The 25,366-nt window shown below is 42.1% G+C and overlaps 1 protein-coding gene across 2 annotated transcripts in view; it reads left to right on the forward strand.

Annotated features, from left to right (window-relative positions):
* The window catches only part of exoc2 (exocyst complex component 2), a 332,668-nt gene that overhangs the window by 86,394 nt on the left and 220,908 nt on the right, over positions 1 to 25,366 (forward strand). For both annotated transcript variants that reach the window (XM_068055321.1, XM_068055329.1), the window contains exons 6-7: positions 5,992 to 6,116; positions 23,633 to 23,713. In XM_068055321.1, coding sequence (XP_067911422.1) covers positions 5,992 to 6,116; positions 23,633 to 23,713 — 206 coding nt within the window. The remainder of the gene's footprint in view (positions 1 to 5,991; positions 6,117 to 23,632; positions 23,714 to 25,366) is intronic.

Genomic DNA, 25,366 nt, shown 5'->3' on the forward strand with positions numbered 1-25,366 from the left:
TGTCACAGGCTTGTCTGGTGCGAATATATCACTTTTTAAAATTATTTCATAGGATGTGGGCAGCGCTGGCAAGGCCAACATTTGTTGCCCATCCCAGCTGCCCTTGAGATGGTGATGGGGTACAGTGAAAAGTTGGACCTTATACAGGGTTTAATTTTTTCAGATAGTTGAGTGTTTCAGGAGATAACATTATCCATATTGTCTTATGGTGCACAAGTTCTACCTGGAGTCATAGAATGATACAGCACAGAAGGAGGCCATTCAGCCCATCGTGCCTGTACCAGCTCTTTTTGAAAGAGCTATCCAATTTGTCCCACTTCCCTGCTATTTCTCCATAGCCCTGGCAATGTTTGTCCTATTATATGCCACTATCTCCAGGGAAACCATAATCTCTCTGTTGAATAATAGAGTAACAGCTATTATTAAATTACTCACAGAATATCATAGATTTATTGCTAAATTTTATCTGCATTTCTCTGAGTATTAGAAAGTATCTGAGTATTAGTATTCTCTGTGCAGAAATAATTTCCACAACTGTTTTGTGGCTGAAAAAAAATTACTGTATATTAAATATTTCAAATATGGGCATTGTTCAATTGGGTTAAGCAGGAAGTTGGCTGGAATTTAACATGACCCAGTGGGGCCGAGGACTGGGAAGCGGAGGCGGGTGCCGAAGGTGCTCCCACTGTGCGCTCAACTGCTGCCGCGATCGAGCACTAGATATCCAATGAGCGTCTTGCCGGCGGACTTTTGAACAGAAAAGGTGCAAGCGGCTGGGAAGATCTGCATCGGCGGGGGTGGGGCAAGAGCCGGAAGAAGGTGCTGACAGCCATTTAAAAGGGCTATCAGCACCTTTAAAGAGCTTCTCAGAGGACAGTGAAAGGAGCAGGAGCTACATTGAGGACACATGAAGCAGGAGCTGTCCTCTGACCTTAAAGGGCGACCCACTGGATTTTCACAGATACCAGCCTGAAACCTTGGAGGACCAGTACCCGCTTGCGGCAATGACAGCGAGAACCAACCAGATGGCCTCACAGTTCACCGATGATTCCCTGAATATCCTCCTTCAGGTGGCTAAGGCAAGGCGGATGGTCCTCTTCCCACCAGACAGAAGGAGGAGGCCTCCCCAGATCACCAGGAAGGCCTGCATGGAGGTTGCGGAGGAGGCCAGCCGCCGCGGGGTTGTGAGGAGGACGTGGATCCAGTGCCACAAGTGGGCCAACGACCTTCTCCACTCTGCTAGGGTGAGTGGCATATCTCAGTCTTTGTTGTTTGTACTCATATGGGTGGGTATCCAGGTGTTGAAAGTGGAAGCTATCCATCTGGAGTGAATGGCTGCAGCTCTGTCATGGGGTTTATGCCAGGCACATTTGACCTGCACAAGGGTGCCAACCTTACATTTGAATGACAATGGTCCCAGAGGCAGCACGCAGCAAGAGTGATGAGTGGGTGCGCCTTCGAGTTAAGTAACTGAAATGATTGTCCTGTGTCTCCACAGGAGAAGAGGGCCCAGAATGCATGTGAGAGGGCACGGACCGGTGGAGGTGTGCCGATCATTGTTATTTTCACTGCTGTAGAGGAGGAGGCAATGCTATTTGCTGATGAGGATGGAGGCCAGTCAGTTGCTGATAGTGAGGCTGGAGCACCTGGCCAGGAGAGAGAGTTCCTCAGTGCGGGCGGGGTGGGTCAGTGGCTTCAAGCAATGTAGGTTGTTTGTGCGTTCAGACATGTGGCCAGACTGCAGTCTGGAGTGTCGCAGACCTGATCATTCTGTTTTCTACTGCAGGTGAATCACAGTTGCTGCCAGGCGATGTATCTAGGGGACATACAGCCACCTCTGAGTAGGAGAAGGGGCCCTCAGCATCACATGCCTTCCCCGCACCAAGCACCAGCTCAGATATAGTCACCTCAGTTGGGATAATAGCACATCCAGATTCGTGGTCACAGCCTGGATCTTGCACTGCATAAGTGCCGGACCAGCTGCCAGAGGTAGTTTCGGCAGATGCCTCTGACGCTCAGAGGACTGTGGGAGGCCAGGCCAGTGCTGAGCCCCATGCTGATGATGAGCCTCTGAGGTTATCCATTCGGTGGCAGACGCTGCAGGTGCAGCGTGAGGTGTGTGATGATCTGGTGGAGTTACTAGAGACTATGCGTGCTCTGGCTCTGACTTTGGAGGAATCCTTCCAGTCCATGAGTTCTGCACAGTCCCCGTCATCTGAATGACTGGCTTCCTCCATTGACAGATTGGCGACTGCTGTGGAGAGTCAGCTCCAGCAGGCCACCCAGTGCCTGGAGATGCGCAGAGACTTGCACAACATCATAGTGTCAGTGAGCTCCATGTATCATGGCAATGCGTGAGAGGGACGAGGCACCTGGGGTCTCCTCCAGGTGATCATCCCTCTCGGGTCAGCAGGGAGGCCCAAATGAACCTCATGATGGCAGAGGAGCAACAGCAGTCTGCATCTGGGGGCTTCTCTCAGACTGCTTCTGATGCAGACAGTGGCTCCTTGGCCCCTCTGCTAGTAAAACTAGCACCTCTGAATGCTAGGATGACAGAGGGTGGTCCTGAGACTGCTCAAGGTCGCCTCAACATGCCAGGGTGCTCACGGCCTCGGGCAGCCAGAGGACAGCTTCCAAGGTCATCCCAAGCCACGGGGCAGCCTGATAAGCCACCTGCCTCTGCCATAGCTGGCAGCAAAGGGGAATTGACAGGCTTGAGTACTCGGAAACGATTTAAGAGATCACTGTAACTACACTAGTGTTTCACTGGTGTGATTTTGATCCATGTTAATTTTTGTGCAACTTTCCGCAGACTTTATTAAAGTTTTCCTTTTGCTTATTTATGTCTCAAGTAACTGATGATGTATGAGGCGAACTTTTTCTTCTGCACGAGATGGAGACTTGCGGGAGTTGCACCAGTGGGCCATGGTGTGTTGGAAGGAAAGGTGGACCATAGCAGCTGAGATTAGCCCTTGCAGTGAGTGATTTTGGGGTTCCAGCAGATGTGAATGCCTGAAGTCAGATCGACATGACAGTCACTGGCAGACCGCATGGCTCATGAACCTCAGGTTAGGGCTTCTCCCCCCCCCCCCCCCCCCCCCCCCCCTCTGCAGCACCAGGTTATGTAAGGCGCAGCAGGCAACCACAATGCGAGGTACGCTTGCTGGCGAAAACTGAAGGACGCCACTTGAGCAGTCCAGGCACCTAAAGCTGATCTTTGGAAGACTTGTAGTCTGTTCAGTGGTGACTCTGATCGTTGCAGGGCTTGCATTGTAGCATTACTCTGCCTCATTCTGTGAGTTCCTCACGGGTGTCATCAGCCATCTCTTCAACGGGTGTAACCCCTGTCACCAAGTGTCCATCCTTGCAGGCACTCAGTGGGGTTGAAAAGCCTTGGCACCTGGGAGTTCAGGAGAATGAATGCGTTGTGACTGCTTCCTGGATAATGAGCATGCACCTGCAATATACTTTTACTGTGGTCACAGACAAGTTGCACATTCAACGAATGAAATCCTTTTCAATTAATGAAGGCCCTTGGCTGGCCTGCAGGAGCTCTGATGGCCACATTTGCACAGTCAGTCCTTGGACCATGGGGAACCCAGTGATGGTGCTGAAGCCTTTGGCTCTCTTGGGCTGACTGGCTGTCTGAATCAGTCTTGAACTTGATGAACTGGTTGGCCCACCTGAATATGGCATCAATTACCAGCCTTATGGGGTGCTGTGCAGATAATTGTGAGATTCTGCAGATGCCTCCTGTAGAAGCCTGGAAAGAGCCTGATGAATAGAAGTTCAGAGCCACCGACATTGGATGACCACCCACGCAGTTGGAGCTGCCCTCTGCTGCCATCATCCCACAGAGATGTCGCAGTCTTCTAAGGCATTGGCTCTCTGACATCTGCAAGGAGCTCAACCTCTGCTGCTACACCCTGCCGTCCGGGTAGACTTGTCTCATAGGTGGTGTTTGCTCCTGTTGCACTCTGTGGCATTCTGCCCCTCCTCCATTACTAGGCTGCAGCTGGCCAGCAGATAGCTGATTTCCTTGGCCACTTGGCCGCCTGTCCCTCCTTGTACCGTTCTCTTCCTCGTTGGAGGACCTTCCTCCAGAGTGGATAATGCCCATGGCAATAGCGCTCCAAAGATGTATTGGGGACAGCTTTTTGTTTCCTGCTGCAAGGACAGGCACTCGCAACCCCCTCCCCTACCCGGGATAAATCACAGGCGCTGTGGCCCTACCAGGAGTATTACTCACTCGTGAGCCCTGGTGTGCCAGCAATATCAGCCCGACCTTTGAATTTGCTGCTAAATAAAACACACAAAACAGAAAATTCCAGTACCACACTCCTTCAGTGAGAGAGCAATTGCTGCTGTTGGGTCTGCGACCGCCCCCCCTGCCCCCAGTGTGAGCCGTGCGCAGAACATAAAATGGCCCAGGCAACGTAAAATGGCTGTCAGTTGGCTTTTTAATCACTTTAGTTGGCTGTCAGTTGCCTTAAGTCAAACAGTGAGCAGCATCCCCACCTGTCATGTAACTGTAAAATGGTGATCTGGCATCATGCCATCGGGGATCAGTTCCGATGTCATCGCCCGCCATTTTGCACTGCAGCCGGCTCTGAAGATGCCCGATTTGAGAAGGTAAAATTCCGGCTATTCTTTAAACAGTATTGCATATTTAATTATATTCAACTGTCGGGCATTAACTGGACATTCACATATGCTCCTATCGGTAGGTGCACAGTGAAACTGTTGGCTGGATAAGAAAGGATTTAAGTGTGTAAAGAGAGAGAGAGATACTGTAAGATTCTCTGGTAATGTTATATTGTTGATCTGCACCTAATTTGTTTTGTCTTGACTAAATTTTATCATTCAAGCAAAAATCAAGAAAGAAAAATATAATCTGCCATGTTAACAGGGGGAGAAGGGAGATTTCATGTGTTTTGGAGTAATCTGTCATAGCTGAAAATTGTTCAGTACCCTTTTGAAGTATATTTCCATTCTTGTGTTCTGCAACCCACCTATGAACTCTTTGATCCACTGACATACTTGTGTTATTTTTAATCTTTTTCAAAGTTTGTGTTTTTGAATGTGGGTGATGTTGACGAGGCTGCATTAATTGTCCAACTTTGAAACAGCATGGGTTGCCAGGCCACTTCAGAGTTTTAAGAATCAATCATGTAGTCTGGGACTGGGGTCACATGCAGACCACACCAGATCGGGCTGACAGATCTCCTTGGGTTTTTACAATGCTGATGTCTGACTTCAATTATTTAGATTGACATTTTTTTTAAATCACTTCTTCAGAACTACAGAGGATATTTGAAATATCTTTTATAAAAGATTCTTTGACTGTTAAGTGTAGAATATTTGTTTTCCATTAAAATGTGAAAACTAAATGTTGAATAATGTGTTTCATCACCTGAAATGCTTTTTATGGTCTTAAGTAGTTCAAGCCTCCCAAGCCAGTGACCTCTGCCACCTAGAAGGATGAGGGCAGCAGGTGCTCGGGAACACCATCACCTCCAAGTTTCCCTCCACCACACGTCATCTTGACTTGGACATATATTGCCATTACTTCATTTTTGCTGAGTCAAAATGCTGGCGCTCCCTACCTAACAGCATTGCACAGTCAGTCCTTGACATAGATTTCAGTTGTTTAAGAAGGTGGCAAATCACTTTTTGAAGGGGGTGAGCATTAATGCCAGCCTTATCAGCCATGGTCCCATCCCCAAGAATGGATTTTTTAAAAACTGCACAAATACTGTGTTCTGATTTTTTTTTTGTGTGTGGGGGTAGGGGGTGGTGCACAGACTGAAGGTACCTATGCGTGTTTTGAGTTTACTTAAAAATAAACTTTGGTCGTTTTCCTTTAAATGTTCAGTTTCCTACTGTTAAAGATTTTGGAAGAACTGAGGCAATTTATCACAATACCATTTGTGTTCTGTTTTTCTTTCTTTTGCATTAATATGCTACTTTTTCCTCTCTTTTACTTTCCAGCTTTGATCAGCTGAAAGTTGCTGCAAATTTTTTAAGGAAGCAGGCAAACAAGAAGAATGAGGGGAGCTTAGCCTATGTGAAAGGAGGCCTCAGTACATTCTTTGAGGCCCAGGACGCACTTTCAGGTAATTGTTTTGGTATGACCTTGTCTCAAATTCATTTATTTTTCTAGGATACAGTACAAGAGCATAAACTATTCCAACTGTAGAGGTCAGAGGTGAAAAAAAACTTTGCAATCTTGTTTCCTAAATTTTGAAATATTCCTTTACTTAAAAAAAAAATCTAAATTAAGAATCACCTGAGAATCTCCAACCAGAGGAAATAATCTTTCTCCATTTACTCTTTCAAAACTTTTCTTAATTTTAAAAACCTCTGTTATATTTTCTCTAAATCTTCTCTGCTCCAGTGGAAATAGTTCCAGTATCATCATTCTTTCATTAAAGCTGATGTTTCTCATCTCTGGTAAGTCTCTTTTCTTTATGGCTTTAATAGTCTTTCTATAATGTGTCTACCAGAATTACCTGTAGTACACTAACTGTGGCCTAACCATTACCATGTACATTTTCATTATAAATTTTTGGTTTTGCCCTTTTATATTCCTATTTGCAACCCAAACTGCAATTGAATTTTTTATGGATTTATTCATAATTACACTTTCAAGGGATTCTGTATTTGCAGGCCAGGCAACATCTGTGCAGGGAGCAAACAAAGTTAATGTTTCAAATGTGCAAACATTGTTCGATATTGCAGATGAACTGTATTTAAAAAGGGAGAATGGGAGGGGGAAAAATCACATGTAGGGAAAGGTGTAGGATGACATCTGAGAATGTTAAGAGCAGTAAGGGTGGAAATCATTGAGCTACTGGCCATAATCTTCCAATCCTCCTTCGATACAAGGGTGGAGGACTGGCGAATTGCAAATGTTACATCCTTGTTCCAAAAAGGATGTAAGGATAGGCCCAGCAAATACATGCCAGTTGATGGTGGGAAAGCTTTTAGAAATAATGGTCCAGGACAAAATTTACAGCCGTTTGGAAAAGTGTGGATTAATTAAGGAAAACTAGCACAGATTTGTTAAAGTCAAATTGTGTTTAACCAACTTGATTGAGTTTTTTGATGAGGGTGCAGAGAGGGTTGATGAGTATTATGCAATTAGTTGATGTGTACGTGGACTTCCAAAAGGCACTTGATAAAGTGCCACATAATAGACTTGCCAGCAAAGGTGAAGCCTATGGAATAAAAGGGACAGTGGCAGCATGGATATGAAGTTGGCTGAGTAACAGAAAACAGAGTAGTAGTGAATGGTTGTTTTTGAACTGGAAGATACTGTACATTGGGGCTTCCCAGTGGGCAGTATTAGAACCACTGCTTTTCTTGTTATGTATTAATGACCGAGACTTGGGCGTACAGGACACAATTTCAAAATTTGCAGATGACACAAAACTTGGAAGTATTGTGAACTTTGAGGAAGATAGTGATAGACTTCAAGAGGACATAGGCTGGTGGAATGGACAGACATGTGACAGATGAAATTTAATGCAGAGAAATGTGAAGTGATACATTTTGGTAGAAGGAACAAGAACAGGCAATACAAAATAAAGGGTACAATTCTAAAAGGGTGTAGGAACAGAAAGACTGTTGCTGCAAATTGCATAAATCTGTCTATCCTCCTACCTTTGTCACTTGTTGCCTTTAACAGGTGGGTAGTACATGATTGGTCATGTGCCAGTTTGTCATATGGATATAAAGACTACCTGACCCTCTGTAGACCATGGTCTATCATTTGAATAGCCCTGAGCTGAGGACGAGTTCCAAAGACTCTGTTTCTAACTAGTGAAATGACAAAGATTATAACAGTAACTTTGTCATGTGATAAACAGCAGTTCAGTCTATTAAGTGCCCAATTAGCCACTTGATCTTCATAATTTCAAAGTGTTAACCATCTTTGTTGCTTTAGTATCAGAAATGGCCTGGTCCTAAATATTTTACAGTTAGTTGCAGAAGACATGCTTGCAACTTTCAATACTATTTTGAAAGAGATGGTGCTTTTTTTTTTAAAAGGTAGCTGGGCAAAAGGATTACCTCGACTCGTGTCTTTTTAAACTTTCTAGTCTCTGTACTTTATAACTTTGAAAGTTACAATTCCAGACTGCGGTAACTACCCCATTTCAATTTGGTTTATATATTTCACTACCTGAGTGCAGTAAAAGCTGAATAAATGGACACTTGCAAGAAAATAGGCTCTTATTGAGAGAGCCAAATAACTTAAATGTTAAAATATGTAAGAGGGACTCTGAAACCACAGACACTCACAAATTATGAACTACGGATAGCCTTCAACACACTAAGCTCTTTTCCAACTTAAAACATGCGACGCAGCCTGTTGCAAAGGTGCTGTATGTGGAACTTTCACTGATTCAGGATCACTGGCAATTCCCTGGCAGTTTGCTTCCTTTCTGTCCCCAAATTCTCTTGGGCCTGTCACTTCCCTGAGGTCAGTGTATGCAGTTCAGCGCAAGGCTGTGAAAGAAAGGACTTTTGTTGAATGGGGAGTTCCTGACCCTGTACTGAACACTTGAATGGCCCTATCCCAGGGATAGAATCGTTTCTCTGCTGCTATGGGTGTTGGGTAAAGAAGTTCCCATTCAACAAAAGCCATTTCTTTCACAAAACCTTCTGCCGTCTCACACTGAATTGCATGCACTGACCTCAGCAGCCTCCCAGATCAAGGAAAATGTGTGCTAACAGTGAGAGGAGCCATTCTGCGCTAGCGCCATGTCCATTCAGCGGCTGGTAGCTCGTCTCCACCAACCCCATCATCGTCGTCCTTTCCTCAGCTTCTTATGATGGATCTGCTTCATTGCGAAGTTTTGGTTTTGGGGAATGAGGATAGATGATTCTCTTGGGTCTCTCGTTCTCTGCGGCTCTATAGAGAGATGGGAAGACTGGTGAGTCCCAGCTATCAGTCAGTCTTCCTGCAGACCCCCTGCTCAAGTGGGATACTACAGTTTCACTCCCACACATAACGCAACCTGTTGTGTTTTCCCTCTTAAATGTTCTCAGTCTGTTCTTTGGAAGCTTCAGTATACCACCACAACCTGTCAATAGATTTCTCCATTTTATGCTCTGTAACTGCCCTAATGCTGCTGATTAGAATTGAGAAACACATTTCATTAATGTAGTTATACTCTGCTCCAAGTGAGAGTGGTGTGAAATAAAACAAATTTAGATGGTGAAACTGTTAAGAGCTGAACACTGGTACATTGTGGGGGGTGGTGGGGGGGGAGGGGTTTAGTGGGGCTGGTGTTCTTAGCATTGTTGCAGCTGATACGGTGCTGATCATGATCCCAGCTTTTTTGACAGCACATACAATAACCATTTTGAAAATAAGGACACCTGCAAAAAAAAAAGGCAGCTGGTGCCAGTCCCCAAGGTGTTTGTAATTTGCAGGTTTTATTGTACATATATTTTTACTTCAAATAAATCTAATTGTAATTAAAAATAAATCTGTTTCATTGGTGCAGGTAACATTTAAAATTATGCACTTTAACTTTTATGTTATGCTTATTTTTTGTCAGTTTTGCCGCAAATTGTCCCATGGGGGTCTCATTATAGCTGTTTTGAAGCAATCTACTCGAGCGTGTTTAAAATACTGGCTTTATCAGGGTAGCAGATCTTTGTTTTACACACATTTTCAGGTGTTACAATTTTAATGTTTCCAACTCTAATCAATGTTACTTGAGGAATGTCAGTCCCTTTAAAGGGATTGTGCATTCATTTTAGGCTGGCAGATGAAAACCACAAGATTCCTGATGAATGGTTTCAGATCACCTTCTGAAGAAATAAAGATCAGGCTTAAGACGAATGAAATTGAATTTGCCTTTAGTCATAAGTCTTTTTGTTGTGCTCGGCTTTTGAGTACACGTGACATAATGGCACAAACACTCCAGCTTTAGTACGTTTCCTAGGTACTATATATGTAAGTGGTAATATTAATAGTCAGTGAGGGTAAATTATTCCAAGATCTCATTTTACTCCAAAGCCTATGAATTAAGCACCTCAAGTACTTCCAATATCTTTAACCAAGCTTTTATTCTGAGTAAATCTTGGACTGTGAATTTTTATAAAAGCAATGGATGAGTTGACTTGATTGTACTTTTTTGTTTTTATTCTTGGCTCAGAACAAATGTGCATTGTGATCAAGAGTAAGCAAATTAAAGGTTATAAGTGTAACTTTGTACAAATAAACCAAGTTAAATTAACTTTCCAAGTATTGGTTACTCAACTTATTCTGGAGTAGCTCCCACTTCCATTAGCACAGATGATGCAGCTTTGTCTAAAGTTTTGCTTGGAGTGAAAGATTTTTTAGCTTCTTTAGCTTTCTGTCGGATGGGATAATTCTGCCAAGAAGACATTCCAAACTTTTTCCTCATTTAAAATCAATACTGCTTTGAACCAGAGCAGTTTATGAGAATATGTCACCCTCGACTTCACCCATTGCAAGAAACAGAAACTTAAGACTTTTGGAAGCCTTACAGCTGTTGCCTGAGCCAAAATAAACAGGCTGCCAGGATAAATGGCAGCAGAGATCATACTTTACCCAGCCTGGTCAGCTGTAGTATTTCCAGTGAAGACTGAAGCTGCAGACCACAAGATTCCCGATGAATGGTTTCAGACCACCTTCCCCTGAAGAAATATAGAGCAGGCTTACACCTAATGGAATTTAATTTGAATTTAGTAATAAAGCTTTTCTTTGTGCTCAGCTTTTGAATGAATTTGACATAAAAGCACAAACTCTCCAGCTTCAGTACATTTTCCAAAAATGAACTGCTACAGATTTGACATTTCCTGAGGGCTCTGGCAGCAGAACCGCATAGATGTGTTAAAAGATGATGTACAAATCAATTTAGGAAAGAGTCAATTTGACATCCTTGCAGTTTGATATATTAATTTATTGCACTAATGCAGGAAGGGCAGTGGCTAGCACCGTAGCCTCACAGCTCCAGCGACCCCGGTTCAGTTCTGGGTACTGCCTGTGCGGAGTTTGCAGGTTCTCCGTGACTGCGAGGGTTTCCTCCGGGTGCTCCGGTTCCTCCCACATGCCAAAGACTTGCGGGTTGATAGGTAAATTGGCCATTGTAAAAAAAAAAAATTGCCCCTAGTGTAGGTAGGTGATAGGAGAATTGAGGGAAGGTGGGGATGTGAGAGGGGAAAAATGGGATTAATGTAGGATTAGTATAAATGGGTGGTTGATGGTCGGCACGGACTCGGACCGAAGGGCCTGTTTCGGTGCAGTATCTCTCTATGACTCTATAACTCTAAGACTAGTTCGTGAATCTGCTGCCTATTCAGATGTCTGAGTTTAAATTTAAAAAGATTTTTCATACAAAAAATTAAAAGCATCTGACAATCTTAGAAATTAGATTGAGCTTGTAACTTAAACTTAGGAGGTTGTAGAGGTTCTTGCGTATTGAATTGATCCCAAGAAGAAGAAAATGAAACCATGGCAGTGCATCTTTCCGTCAGTAAGTTTGGCTGACAGCTTGATAGTATCTTTACCAACTCTGGGTTGTTGTTGCAGACAGATGTACAAAAGGAATTGAACTTCATCATTTTAACCAAGCTGTATAAAGTCAGAGGAGTTACAGTCACCTTAAACTGACCTGCTGGTCTGAGGAATTACAAATAGCAATAAATGTCAATAATTTTGACAACTTTAAAATACATTTTTGCTAATGATAGTGCCTCTGGCACATTGTTGTACGTAATAAGTTGTGAGCAGGATGCAATATGGTACAAATGAGTTAATATGTTACTCTTGCATGAATGTGCAGTAGCAATTTTGAAAACTAATTTTATCCTCTTTATTTATCTGCCTGATCGAACATATCTGCAGCTGAGAAGATGGGTGCACAGTCTGCTCCTAGGCTGTTCTTTGGGCACGATAGCGTCTTTTAAGATGTATCTAGACAGATACATGAATGGGCAGGAAGTAAAGAGATACAGACCCTTAGAAAATAGGCTTCAGGTTTAGATAGGGGATTTGGATCGGCGTAGGCTTGGAGGGCCGAAGGGCCTGTTCCTGTGCTGTAAATTTCTTTGTTCTTTGTTCTTTATTGCCAGTGTCCCTTTTGTTGATTCCTCCCCCCCCCCCGCCACCACCCTTCACCTAGGAGGTGGCAATGCCTTACCCAGAATAACTCTCAACCGATGTTCCCTCTCTTCTGCTGAGAGATGTGGCTGAGATCAGATCCCAGTACAGTAGAGCTACCATGTTGCCAGTACAGTTTGAAAGTGGTGCATAGATCTTGTGTTTCTACTTCAACTTACCAAATGCAGTAGCTAAATGGAGTAATTAAATGCTTGAGAACTCATAGGTCTCACACCTTAGAATTCGAATTAGTCAAATTGACCTTGAGGTTTTTTTTCCTATAGACCAAAAAGTTGCATGGAAAGGATTATTCATGATTTGAAAAGATGCTTATTTTTTTGGAATGCAAATAGTCTCTTGTAGACTTGCTTTGTTCAGAGAAATGAGGTACTTGAATAATGTATTTAGGTCTGTCTGGCTGGCTGGTTGCCATTGATCTAAGTGAGGATCAGCATCCTTAGTACTGAAATTGCATCTAGTGCTTAAATGTAAATATAAAGCTAAGTACTGGCTGGGAATTGTGTACAATGAATGATGTGTACTAAATTCAAATCAGCACTCTGCCTGTATGTGTGTTTTTGGACTGTATCAGTAATCAGAATTCCTTGATGGAGTACTCCAGAAATTAATTTCACTGAAATAAAAACACGAGGGTAATGTATGACAGAGATTTATTTGTAATACCTCCCCTCTACATAAGACATCTGTTTACAGATTTTGCTGTCAATATATTTTTTGTCTCAGTTTGAGTATTTGCTACAAATATTTAGTTGGATTTGAGAAAAGAGGGACGGAGAGGTCGGGACAGACTTGTAAACAATGACAAAAACAAGGCCCGCATAGCTGCAAGTAATTTTATGCATCCATGCCAGTAGAATTTGCACAGGAATCCATTTATTGTAAATGTAACTGAATATACAGGGCTGAATTTGGTGTCTATGCTGTTCCTCAGTTTTAATCCCTAAATTCAAGTTTCCTTTTAATTTTACCCTGTTTCTAATATTATGCTGAAAATCGGAATTAGATGAAATGCCAGCATCTTATGTAATCACTTTCTTTACAACTAGAAACAAGAACCAGTTGATAATCATGGACAACTGATCTTTGGTATATTTTGAGCAAAACAGATGAATTGGGGTGAGGTATTACAGTGTAGATTGAAGCAATATTTGTAAATGTTTCAAGAACAGTCATTAAGATATTTTGCATTAGTTAATGAATTCTGCTCATCACCATCTTTGCAGTTTTTTTTTAGCTAAAGGTATTTGACCAAATTGGCGTTTCCTCTTTGGAACAAATTTTGGAGTGTAGTGCAAATTCAGTGGTACTTGCTGTTCTCTTGAAGGCATACAAAATTTCTATGTAAACCTCTAGCCCCCTTTAAGACTGCACAAATCTATCACAGATTAGACTGTCTGTAAATTAGTCATTTAATTTTAAAATATAATTTAAAAATGGATTATGATTTAGTTTAGTACACTATATGTGAATTTGCATTAATAGGTTTCTATTGGTTTGTAAAATGGAATAGATATTTGGGAATGATTACATGATGCTAATTTAATTCATCTAATTATGAGATCTAATCGAAGAGTTCAAATGGCATGAACCTCTAACATGAAGTTTGAGTGATTTATAATTGTCATCTGAACTCTGTAATTAGGTTACACTCAATTATTCCCTTGTATTCATAACATTTTGCTGTGTAACTTAAAGTTTATAGAGGGTACTCCTGCTTTTGTTCATTTTAGATATTAACAGTGGACAGTGTTTAAATTTGCTTTATAGCTTTGAGGTGTTTACATATATGTGTTAATGATTGTGATATTACTACAGATCTATTGAGAAATAGCCTGGAGTTACTGGGAAATTAAATCTTATACAGTAATTATTTTGAAGTTATATAGTTTTAAATGTTCATTTTAAGAACTCATTTTTATATATACCTATCTAACGTTGCATATTGTTACAAACATTCTTGATTTGAGTGGCATTCTAGTGATATTTTGGTATAAGAGCAATTTTAGAGTGATGTACATGTCTAAGATCATGTAGTTAAGGCTAGCACATTCTTTTGAATGGATTAGTTTTGTGTTTTTTTTTGTGCTTTCAATCCTTGTTGGATCGGCAATTTGGCAAGGGTGAAACCGGCAAAACGTAAGCTTTCAGGCCTCGGAAGAGGCTGGCACTAACACCGATTTCATCCTTGTCAAATTAATGGAGCTAGCACAGTTTTTTAAAACAAAAAGGTAGCTGAACATTTTGTTAACTCTGAAAGGGAACCAGAATGTTTAAACAATCTGCTTTTGGAAAACCAAAAAACTAGAGAAATTATATCCTATTGCACTCATTGATGTTGCTTCTATACGTAAAGCAGCCTCTGGCTTTGTTGCATATCTTTTGTGTGCCTGTCCATATTCATAAGATATTTACAGAAGAGAAAAGCCATTTGGCCCATCTGAATTCATTCATTTCATTCATCCAGAATGATTTGAAAGCTCTCCCAATGCCAAATCCAATTGTTTTTGACATGGTTTGTGGGTATTCATCTCTGCTACTCTATCTGGAAGTCTATGCCATATATTGATCACTCTTTGTATGAAGAATAATTATCTGATATCAGTCCTAAATTTAGCCTTTACTCGTTTGAACACTCTGTTCTAATCTAGTAACTTAATTTAACGTAATATTTGAGTTTTACCTTTTCTGTCCCTTAAATATCTTGTATACCTGTAAAAGGTCACTGCTCAGACATCCTCTTCCGAGGCCTAAAAGATCCAGTTTCAGTGGTATTTCCTCATAATTAAGACCTTTGACTGTCGGGATCAATCTTGTAGTTTTTCTGTGCCTCCAGCTCTTGAATAATTCCCTCGGGACTCAGCAGCCAGACCAGACAAATTATTCAGGTGCAGTCTTACAAGATTACTGTACAATTTGACCAAGCCTTCCTCCTAATCTTTTGACTATATAGGCCAATATTCTGTTTGCTTTGTTGATTGCTATTCTGCATTTACTGGACATGTGGATTGTCAAGTCTATCAAGATTCCTAGGTCTCTTTCAACTTTATTTTTAGTTATTATAACACCAGTTCTGGAGTACTTATGCTACTTAATTTTCCTTCCTATGTGTAGGACTTTGCACTTGTCTGTTTTAACTTTAATTTTCCATTATTCTGCCTGTATACATATTTTGTGCAATTTACTCAACTTTAGAGCTGCCTCCTCCAATTTCTAATGTAACCACTTTGCATTGAAGTTTTGAATCCACATCATTTTGTAGATTAGAGCCAGCAGTGGTCCCAAAACTGAGCTGTGAGGTACTCCACGCAGTACATTCTCCCTCCTCACTCCAACAAAATTCCTTTAACAAGTACTTTGTTGTTTTCTGCCGCCCTTCCCATTTCTTATTCATTACTAGGGTTGACCTTGCATTCAAAAGCAGAAAATGATAGAAATACTCGGCAGGGCAGTCAGTATCTGTGGAGAGAAAAGCAGAGTTAATGGGCTGATTTTTACCAGCCCCTCGACGTCAGGAGTCGTGGCTGGGGGAAGGGGCCCATAAAAATAATTGCTGGAGTGGCCCAGCGTGACTCCCGACGCCGTGAAAGCTCCACCGCATTTTACCGGCGGTGGCGAGGCCTCGGTACGGTCCCCCTATCGCTTGGCAGCGGGGCCTTCATTTAAGTATTAAAATGAATTAAAAGAACATGCAAGTCAACTTAACTTGTCCCGGCGGTAGTCCCACGCCGATATTACAGTTGCCAAATGGAAGTCCTGCACTGGTGGGGAGGAGTAAAAATTTCAGCGTGGGGTGGGGTGGGTTGGTGGGGCCGGGGTGGAGAGAGGGGGAGAACTATTGAGAACTATTGTAATTGGTTGTGGGGATGATGGGAAGGGGTTGAGGGTCAAAGGTTCTGAAGTTAGGGGGAAAATTCACAAAATGAAAAGGTGCTTTCTTTGGGGGGGGCGGTGGGGGGAATATGTTTAGTTTAGAGATACAGCACTGAAACAGGCCCTTTGGCCCACCGAGTCTGTGCCGACCATCAACCACCCATTTATACTAATCCTACACTAATTCCATATTCCTACCACATCCCCACCTGTCCCTATATTTCCCTACCACCTACCTATACTAGGGGCAATTTATAATGGCCAATTAACCTATCAACCCGCAAGTCTTTGGCATGTGGGAGGAAACCGGAGCACCCGGAGGAAACCCACTTAGACTTGAGGATTTAGTGGGGCGGGCGGGGGGGGTTGTGGGAGAGGGGGATCTAAGTTGAAATAAAAGTGTTCAGTAGGTTCTGGTGAAGCGATACCTTTAATTATTGAAATGAGATTGAAGGGTTTGAAGCTCTTCAAAAATGGCGCCGGTGCCTGCGTGGTGGCGACAGACGTCATTGCCTGGGACAGAATGGCTGCCTCTGATGACATCATTGGGGGCGGCTGCTCCGACCCTCCATTTAAATGAGCCCCAGCGTGAAATATCGCGGGGGCTCCGTGACGGTGCATCCGCGCGAGCAAACCGCCGCAAAGTGCGGCGCGCTCATTAAATTCAGCCCAGTGTTTCAGGTCTGTGTGACCTTTCATCAGTTCTGTATCAATGACCTTGTATTCCACAGCTTTGCGTTTAATGGATAGCTTTTTGTGTGAATGTTTTTAAAAGTCTAGGTACACTGTTTCATAAGGTTTTTTGCAATTTACACGGATTTTTTCAATGAATTATGATTGAGTCTGTTTCTCAATTCTTTCCATCCTCTGCTTACGTCTCCTCTGTTTTTTCTCCTTTTTAATTGATTATTTTTATTTATCCAGTCATATTACACAATTTTTCTCCATATTTCAGCTTTCTATCCAAGGCTATCCCAGAAAAAAAATTCAAGATGCAGCCACCATGATAATTTCTCTCTCACTACTATAAATCCCTAAAATTAACATTACTTACATAACATACACACAACAAATGGCAAACAACTCTTCCTGCTGCTTCCCTGTTCCCCATCCAGAGGAATTTAATGTGACTTGCTAAACGCCATGAAATTTAGGGTACACATTCTTCTTTGCCTACAACAAACCAGGACAAATGTGTAAATTGGTATGCTGCAATCCTTACAACTGCAATTCGGGTTTCATCAACAGAGGAATTCAGAGGATCCACTGTGTATTTTGCCTAACTACAAACCTTGTGCAGTCACTCTCCAACTATCTCCACCTCCAGTTTGTTTGTATGCCTTCCCCGAAGAAGGAGGGGTAGTCACCTTGTTTATGTGGAAAGCGGAAGAAGTCTTGTGAGGGATGGAATGGCAAAGCAGACATTGTTGAGTGGGGAGCAATAGAATTGAGAGAGGGAGAGTAAGTACATTGTGTCGGACATCTCTTAACCTGCTGGGAACAGAAGGAAGCTTGGTGGGCCCAACTCGTGGTGAGAAATGCCATGGGCAATATACTAGCATTTCAATGATGCTGTCATTTACTGATTGCCTGGTACAACTGCTTAAAATAGAAGCAGTGAAAAATGACATTTAAAAAAATTACCTTGTCCAGAATTAGAATTATATATAAGAATGCACCCTAAGTGTCCATAAATCTATTAGCAAACAGCCACTTCCAATGGAATAAATCTAGATTGAATGGAACAAATCATGTTTGTTTGAAATGAGGAAAGGTGAAAGACGATCACAACTAGGAATTGAGTCGAAGTGTGAGACAGTTCAATTTCTAAATTTTATGGCAACTGTTTTTGTCTTTTTAAAGGTATAAAAATGGTTGTAAAAAGCTTAAAAGCATAGTTGGAGGTCTTTGCCTCTCCATTGATGATGCAGTCTGTCTGTTAATGGCTGACAGTTATATAAATGAGAGAGTGTTTTGAGATTACTGTCAGTGAGGGAGGGAGAAGGGCCTCAGGCTGCAGTTACAAAACTGTGTCATGTTAATTCTGGGCCAGCTGAATAGGTCAGAAACAGTTATTATGCAATTGTTCAAAACCGTCCTAGACTACTTCTAGAAATTGCATATTTTATGATTTGATTTCTTTAAAATGCTCTTTCAATGTTATAACATTGTGAAGTGCAAAAAGCTGTGTTTGCTGGTTATTGCAATTCTGGTAGTTTTAAATACTAGATGCGGGCAGTAATGTGGTTTACATTCTACAAAGCGGTCGGAATAAAATCTCAAGTTAGAAATGGCTAATAAAAGCTTTTCTTTTAGGTTCATAATGCGATTAATATGTATTACATCCGTCCAGGATTTTGCAAATCAAGAAATTAAAAAAAAAATGATAGAGCGGGAAAAGCATTTTAATTATGTATTTAATGGGCTGAATTTAATAGAGTGCTTGACGTTGGGGGAGGGGGGGGGTGCATGAAGATTGCTGCGGATGAGGCCTGCCGCTGACCTCGACGCGGCAGGGCCCATCTGGAACTTGGTAGCGGTGAGGCCTCATGGCGGCACACCCACCCCGGGCCGCTTGGCGATGGGCACGCCATTTAAATATTCCAATTAACTTACATACCTGAGGTAATAAAGTTCCCGTCGCCTCCTGAAATGCCACCATGATCTTCATCCCGACGGCCGGCACTACCGTGCTTTCAAATCCCCGTCTGGGAAAACAAGGCGCGACAGCTGTGGGGCGGGGAGGGAGGGAGGAGGAGGTAAATTTTATAGGTACGGGAGGTGGGGGGGAGCGGGGTCAAACTTACTTGATTAGTCTCGGGGGTGATGGGAAGGGGTAATGGTAAAAGGTTCCGAACTTTGCGGGATTGGGGGGGAGGTGGGTGTGAAGTCATATAGTAAAAGTAAATATTTCGGGGGAGGGGGGAAGGGCAGAAATGATAGTGTTATTTGAGGGGGGAGGGTGGCGGGTGGAAGAGGGCCTGAAAAGATTTTTTTTAATTACTTTTAATAATTGTAAATTAACTGTTCCTTTTTAAAAATTTGAATTGTCATTTAGGGCTCTGAGCCCTTTAAAACTGGCGCTGGTGCCTGCACAGTGGTGCCGGACGCCATTGCCGGGGACGGTTCGCCCGCCCGCCCTCTCCACATCATTGGTGGGGCGGAGGTTGGGGGGCAGTCCACCCTGGGCATGTTAATGAGCCGTCCCCCCGATTGTGGCGACTCTGCGGAGTGAATGCTGCGGGTGCGGGCCGCCATCTTTTACGGCTGCCACCGTACTCGATGGCAGCCACATAAAATCCAGCTCAATATTCTAAGGACCAAAAAGAATTTGCAGACTGAAATTTCTGCTCTTAAATGTATTTGCAACTTGTGTCAATTCACGTTTCAGCTGTATTTACTATTTAAATGGAGAGCCAGTACGTCTACATTTTATACTAAAATCTGTAAATTATCACATTTTTGTAACTTTAGAAAATACAGTTTTCGAAATTTATCATTATTTGAGTAGCGTAGAGATCCTTTCTGCTGGAAATGCTTGGGTTTGATTTAATCCAGAACAGAGAGATTGGATAATTGCCTTTTTTTTGTTTGTGGTTTGATTACTCAAAGGACATTTTATACGGGCCATTTCAACCAAGTTCTTAGTATGCATAATTCTGCAACACAAAACATACAAAATGTAATTCATAATGAATATAAAAATAGAACACATGTAGCAGAATAATGTCCGAATAGTTTAGATAAAAGTACCAGTATCTTTTAAAAAAAAAACTCTTTGTAAGGGAGTAATCTTGAGTGCCAAGGCGTGGATCAATATCAAATGTATTATTAGAATTGTCACATTAGAGGTGGTCTTTTATGTCTGGATGCAAGGTCAGTCCACTGGTGGTGAGTTGAGGTTGAGAGGACTGATGTTTTACTTACTTGGCAGAGCAATTTCTTTTGGAAAAACATGCAGGTATTTCAAAAATTTCTACAAACTGTTTTTCATGGTCTGTTTTTGTAGTAGTATATAGCTACTGTAGGGACTTTTGCTACTTGTCTGACATTTAATATCTAGTGATAACTATGCCAGTTATGTCTGAATTTCCATACACTTGACATCAAGACCATCAATATAAAAGATACTGTACTTCAAAAAGTAATTCATTACAGGAATTGCTTTGCTAGATTTCAAAGTGATAAAATGTTGGATAAATGCAGATGTTATTTAACAGAATTTTTGGTTTCTAAATAATCACTCAGGAAGGAAAAGAATTGCCTTTTCTGGGAGAAAGTAAGTGATAGTGGCAGATCTCAGCAAAAATGTTTAAGTGCCATTCAATTAATTTCTTGTATAGTTTAAAAATAGTTTTTCTAATCCTGTTTAAAATGAAATGTGGGTGAGGAGCTTTGTAACCCAAATAATTGTTTTCTTTAAGTAGACAGTTTGTTTTCAATATTAAAAAATTTCCCCTAAGTAGGGGATTTGAATTCAGAGATTCTCTGAAGCAGTAGCTTTTGAATTAGATCAAGCTGAAATTCAACAGGGTGGTGGCTGCAACTATGATGCAAAGGAAGGGGGAAGAGAAGGGAGACGAGAGAACCTTGTCGCTTGCCATCACAGCAGGAAGAGGTGGTAAGGGGAAATACTGTAGTCACACCAGATGCTATTACTATGATCAACTGAGAGTCAGACAAATCAAATTCTGAGACTCCGATTATTTGTAGGAGTCGGCAAATATGTCATTTAGGTAAAATTAATTCAAATCGTAGAGCACATAGCAAAAGATTATTGCTGATGAATGTATATCTTGATCTTGAGGTAGTAAATTGCATAGTCTTCATTCTGCATCTGCCACATTAGCCTGTCTTAATACACTGTGGAGATGCTGAGCACCCACATGAAAATATTATGTCCTAGAAGGTGAGGAGTGGGGCATGTGCTTTCGTACTCCTGCTTTGTTTAAAATCCTAGAACTTGCACCATTGTGCCAGTTTGTTTCCCCCCAACTAAAGATACTTTGTTGCTTAGGTAACCAAAAAGTCGCCAATCTCTTTTTAATAGGTTAGATATAACCACCTGGATGGTTATTGCTTCTCCAGTTTTGCTCCAGCCTGTAGCTATATTTCTGAGCTGAAAAAAATGATGGCCTGCATCCTCTGGATGCATGTTGCGGAGCCGCCGCAATTCCAAATGCGGCTGCTCATTAGCATGGCCGGGGTGGCCCACCACCTGATCGCGTGGCGGGCGCGAGTGAGCCGTGCCATTTTTAAAGGGCTTAGAGTCCTAAATGACAGTTGAGATTTTTAAAGAGACAGTGAATTTAAAGTCAATAAAAATGAATACGAAAATCTTTCCAGGCCCCCTCCCAACCCCCCCCCCAATATCATTACATGTCATTCCTGGCCTTCATCCCCTCCCCCGAAATACTTACCTTGAATATATGACCACCTCTCCCCATCCCCCACCCCACAAAGTTCAGAACCTTTGTCCTTTACCCCTTCCCACCGACCAATCAGGTAAGTTTGACTCCGCTCCCCCTTCCCGTACTGAGAAACCTGCCTCCTCCCCCTTCCCTGGACAGGGATTTGAAGACGCGGCAGTGCCGGCTGGCAGAATGAAGATCGTGGCGGCAAATCAGGACCTTCGTTAATTCAGGTAAGGTAGTTTATTTAAATATGTAAATTGTGGTCCCGTCACCGAGCGGCATGAGGGCCTCCACGAGGCCTCTCCACCTCCATTGAGATCAGGATGGGCCCTGCCGGCATAAAGGTTGGTGGTGGACCTCATCCGGAGTAATCTTCATGCCCCCCCCCCCGCCACCGTTCCTGACATTGAGGACTGTATAAAATTCAGCCCATGATGCGGGGAACAAGAAGCCTAGCTTTCTTTTGTATTATCCTGAAAAGTACAGCCCAGTATGATCTATTCAGGGCTTTACCATCATCATACCAACTATCGTCAACATTTTGGACTCCTGAGAAAGCTAAAGAAGAAAACACTGGGCTGGATTTTAGGGAGCCCTCGACGTTGGGATCCGTGGCCGGGGGGCGGTGCAAGAAGATTACTCCGGACGAGGCCCACCACGGATCTCGACGCTGGCAGGGCCCAGCCTGAACCTCCCGGCGGTGGCAAGGCACTGTGGTGACCTCCTTGCCGCTGGGTGACAGGACCACAATTTGAATATTTAAATCAATTAAATTAATTGATCTTGAATATACTTATGCCTCCTCTTGATGGCCCGCCATGATCTTTGTACTGGCGGCCAGCACTCGCCCATCTTCAGATCCCCATCCAGTAAAACGAGGTGCAACACTGGTGGGGAGGGGGAAGGTCTCAAGTTTCAGTGTGGGGCAGGGGGAGGGGTGGACACGAGGTCAAATTAACACCATGGGTGTAGGGGATGGTGGGAAGGGTTATAGTTTAAAGTTTGTGGGTGGGGGAGGGGGGGGAAGTTGGATGGTAAAGGTAATTGTTTTGGGGGGAATGGGCAAATAATTAATATTATTGGGGGGTGGGAGAGGGGAAAAAGAAATGCATTTATTTAATTCAATCTATCTTTAAATATTTAAATAAGCCAGTATGGCTAACAGCCCTTTAAAAATGGCATCAGCACCTGTGCACAGGCAGCTGACGCCATTCCCAGGGACGGACAGCCCGTTCCCTGTACGTGATTGGGTGGGGGGGAGGGGGGGCGGCGGCCTATCCCGGCTATTTAAATGAGCCACCGCACTTGAGATCACCGCGGCGCTTTGGGCTGCCATTTTGGAGCTTATAAAATCTGGCCCAGATTAATTAACAATGTTTAATGCTGTCTGATCCAACCTATTTCTGTAGAATGTTTAGGGCATGTAAGGCCTGACACAAAAAACTGGGTGGCAACAAATTGGCTTGAATGGAATAGATCCTGTTTGCTTTGACATGGTGGTGGGAGGCCATGTGCAGTACTGGCTATCTACAAAATCATGAAATTTCCATGTGTGCACTCAGCATGTTGCTTTGCTGGAACCTGCCAAACCAGTGAGTACTGTTATAGTGCTTTTGGGATGCATATAATTTAAGGATTGAGAAAAGACCCTACCAGATAGGTAATCTATCTTTTAGGTCACGATTTCTCAAATCTGTTGATTTTCAATGAACAGTTGTCATTTGTATTTTTTTTAATTGTATTTTTTAAATTATTTTTTTTATTATTTGAAATTCAGCTGAGAGAATTTGATTCATAATTTTAAGTTTACACTTTTTTGTTACCATCTGTTTGCTCTTTTTATTTAGCTCTGATTTTGTTAAATATTACTTGTCAGTACTGAAAATGTGCTTTAGATGTATTTTTAATTTAATTCACTCAAAATAAATTTATTAGGCAGAATGCTTCTGTAACAAAATAATGCTATATGTTAGATCAGTTATTTTACAGTTTATAAAATTGTCTACTCTTAGTTTTGTTAGTTATCTAGAGGAAATTGGAAGTTATTTTTGTATTAAGTCCAGGAACCAAAAGTGGTGAAGTAATGTAAAGTGGTTGTGGAAAAAAAGTGGTGTTTAAAGTTGTACTTTTTTTTTGCCTTAAAATCAATGGTTGCTCATTGAGCTAACTGCATATTTTATTCCAGCAATTCATCAAAAACTGGAAGTAGATGGCACGGAAAAAGTGGAAGGATCTATGACGCAGAGACTGGAGAATGTACTCAACAGTAAGTTGTGCTTTTCCAGCGATATCTATGTAAAGAAATGGTTAAACAATTTAATTGGATCTCTCCTTAAATTGCTGTAAATGGGCAGTGACCTGTAATCTTGATATTTAGAAATTTATCCAAGTTTCAATATGATAATGAACACCAATTACATTGGTGTGTATTTTCATTTTTGCAAATGGGATTTTCAGATTAAAGCTTGCAGTGTCTACATCCTATTTAAAAAGATGCGCAGTGATTTGTCATCATATCTCTCAACTTGTATCGACACACAAAGGGCGTGGGGGATGTTTCTTCAAATTTGTGCATATTAGTGCCTTCCATAATTGAAAAGTATGATTGTTGGGTTCAGTGTGTAAATATTAAGAAATAAAGACTGTAAAATTGACAAAGTCTTGTATAGAAGAACTCATATCAGTGATGGTGGATGTCTTATAATGTGGGGACACAAGATCCATTTTACACAATAAGGGCTGAATTTTATTCGGGCGCCTGCTGTGCGGTGTCGCCCTTTAAATTCAGCAGGGTGCCTGCATTCAGCGGTTGCCGAGGAACCCCTGCGATATTTCGTGTGGGGGCTCATTTAAATAATGGGGGCGGAGCACCCACCCCTGTTGACATGGGGCGGCCGCTGCGTCCCCGGCAATGACGTTCGGCACCATTTTTAAAGGGCTTTAAGCCCTAACAAATAATTATAATTTTTAAAGGGAAAATATAATAGATTTTTATTAAATAGCCTGAAATGACCATCAATTGATTTTTCAAATACCCAAACTTTCCTCCCCAGCCTTTAATCTTTTGCCCTTCAACCCCTTCCCACCATCCCCACATCCAATAAAAATTGATTTCCCTGCTCCTCCACCCCTCCCGCCCTGAAAATTTTATTTCTCCCCCCTCCCCCACCAGGTTCTCGATTCGGAACTCCGTGCATATGGAGATGAAGGGCCCTCACCGAGGTCCCCCCGCTGCCAATAATATGCGGCGGGCCCTTCTCGACGTCGCGGGTCGAGGCCGGCCTCCCTCTGCAGAATTTTACCGGACCCCATGCCGCGGCGTCGAGGGGCTGGTAAAATTCAGCCCTGGAAGTACTTTTTCCACAAATATATAATATGAATAAGCAGGCTTCCTGAAACTGTTTAGCAGCGTAAATTGACAATTTATAAACTCCTTTTCTGATTGTTGTTTTCAGCTATCTGTGCTGCTGAAACTGAAGAGTGTATCTGTGTTCAATACAGTAATAAGAGAAATTTGATAAAGGGTCTATTTTTGTAACTAAAGCACAGTGGAAACTTATGCAATTCAACTAACTTTATTTTAAAACAGTAAAGAAATAATTAAATGATCTGATATTTGAATATAGCTTAATAGTAGCCAAAACTTTATTCTATTGCAAAATTACAACTTTAATGGCCCTGATTTATTAATCATGTACCCTCTGCTAAAAATAAAGCATAGAAATGATCTCTCACTTGTAATTGTAAAGCATGCATTGTCAACAGCCTTTTTCCAACTTGCATCATTCTTGTTTCTTTTCTTGAATTTATTCAGTATCATCCAGATTAAGATGAAGGAAATCTGAAATGGAAATGTAGCAAGGTTTAATGAAGGGGCCGGTCACTGGTTTTCTACTTTATCACTGAAATAGGAGTACTC

Source organism: Heterodontus francisci, chromosome 2 (genome assembly GCF_036365525.1).
Source record: "Heterodontus francisci isolate sHetFra1 chromosome 2, sHetFra1.hap1, whole genome shotgun sequence".
Taxonomy (NCBI): Eukaryota; Metazoa; Chordata; class Chondrichthyes; order Heterodontiformes; family Heterodontidae; genus Heterodontus; species Heterodontus francisci.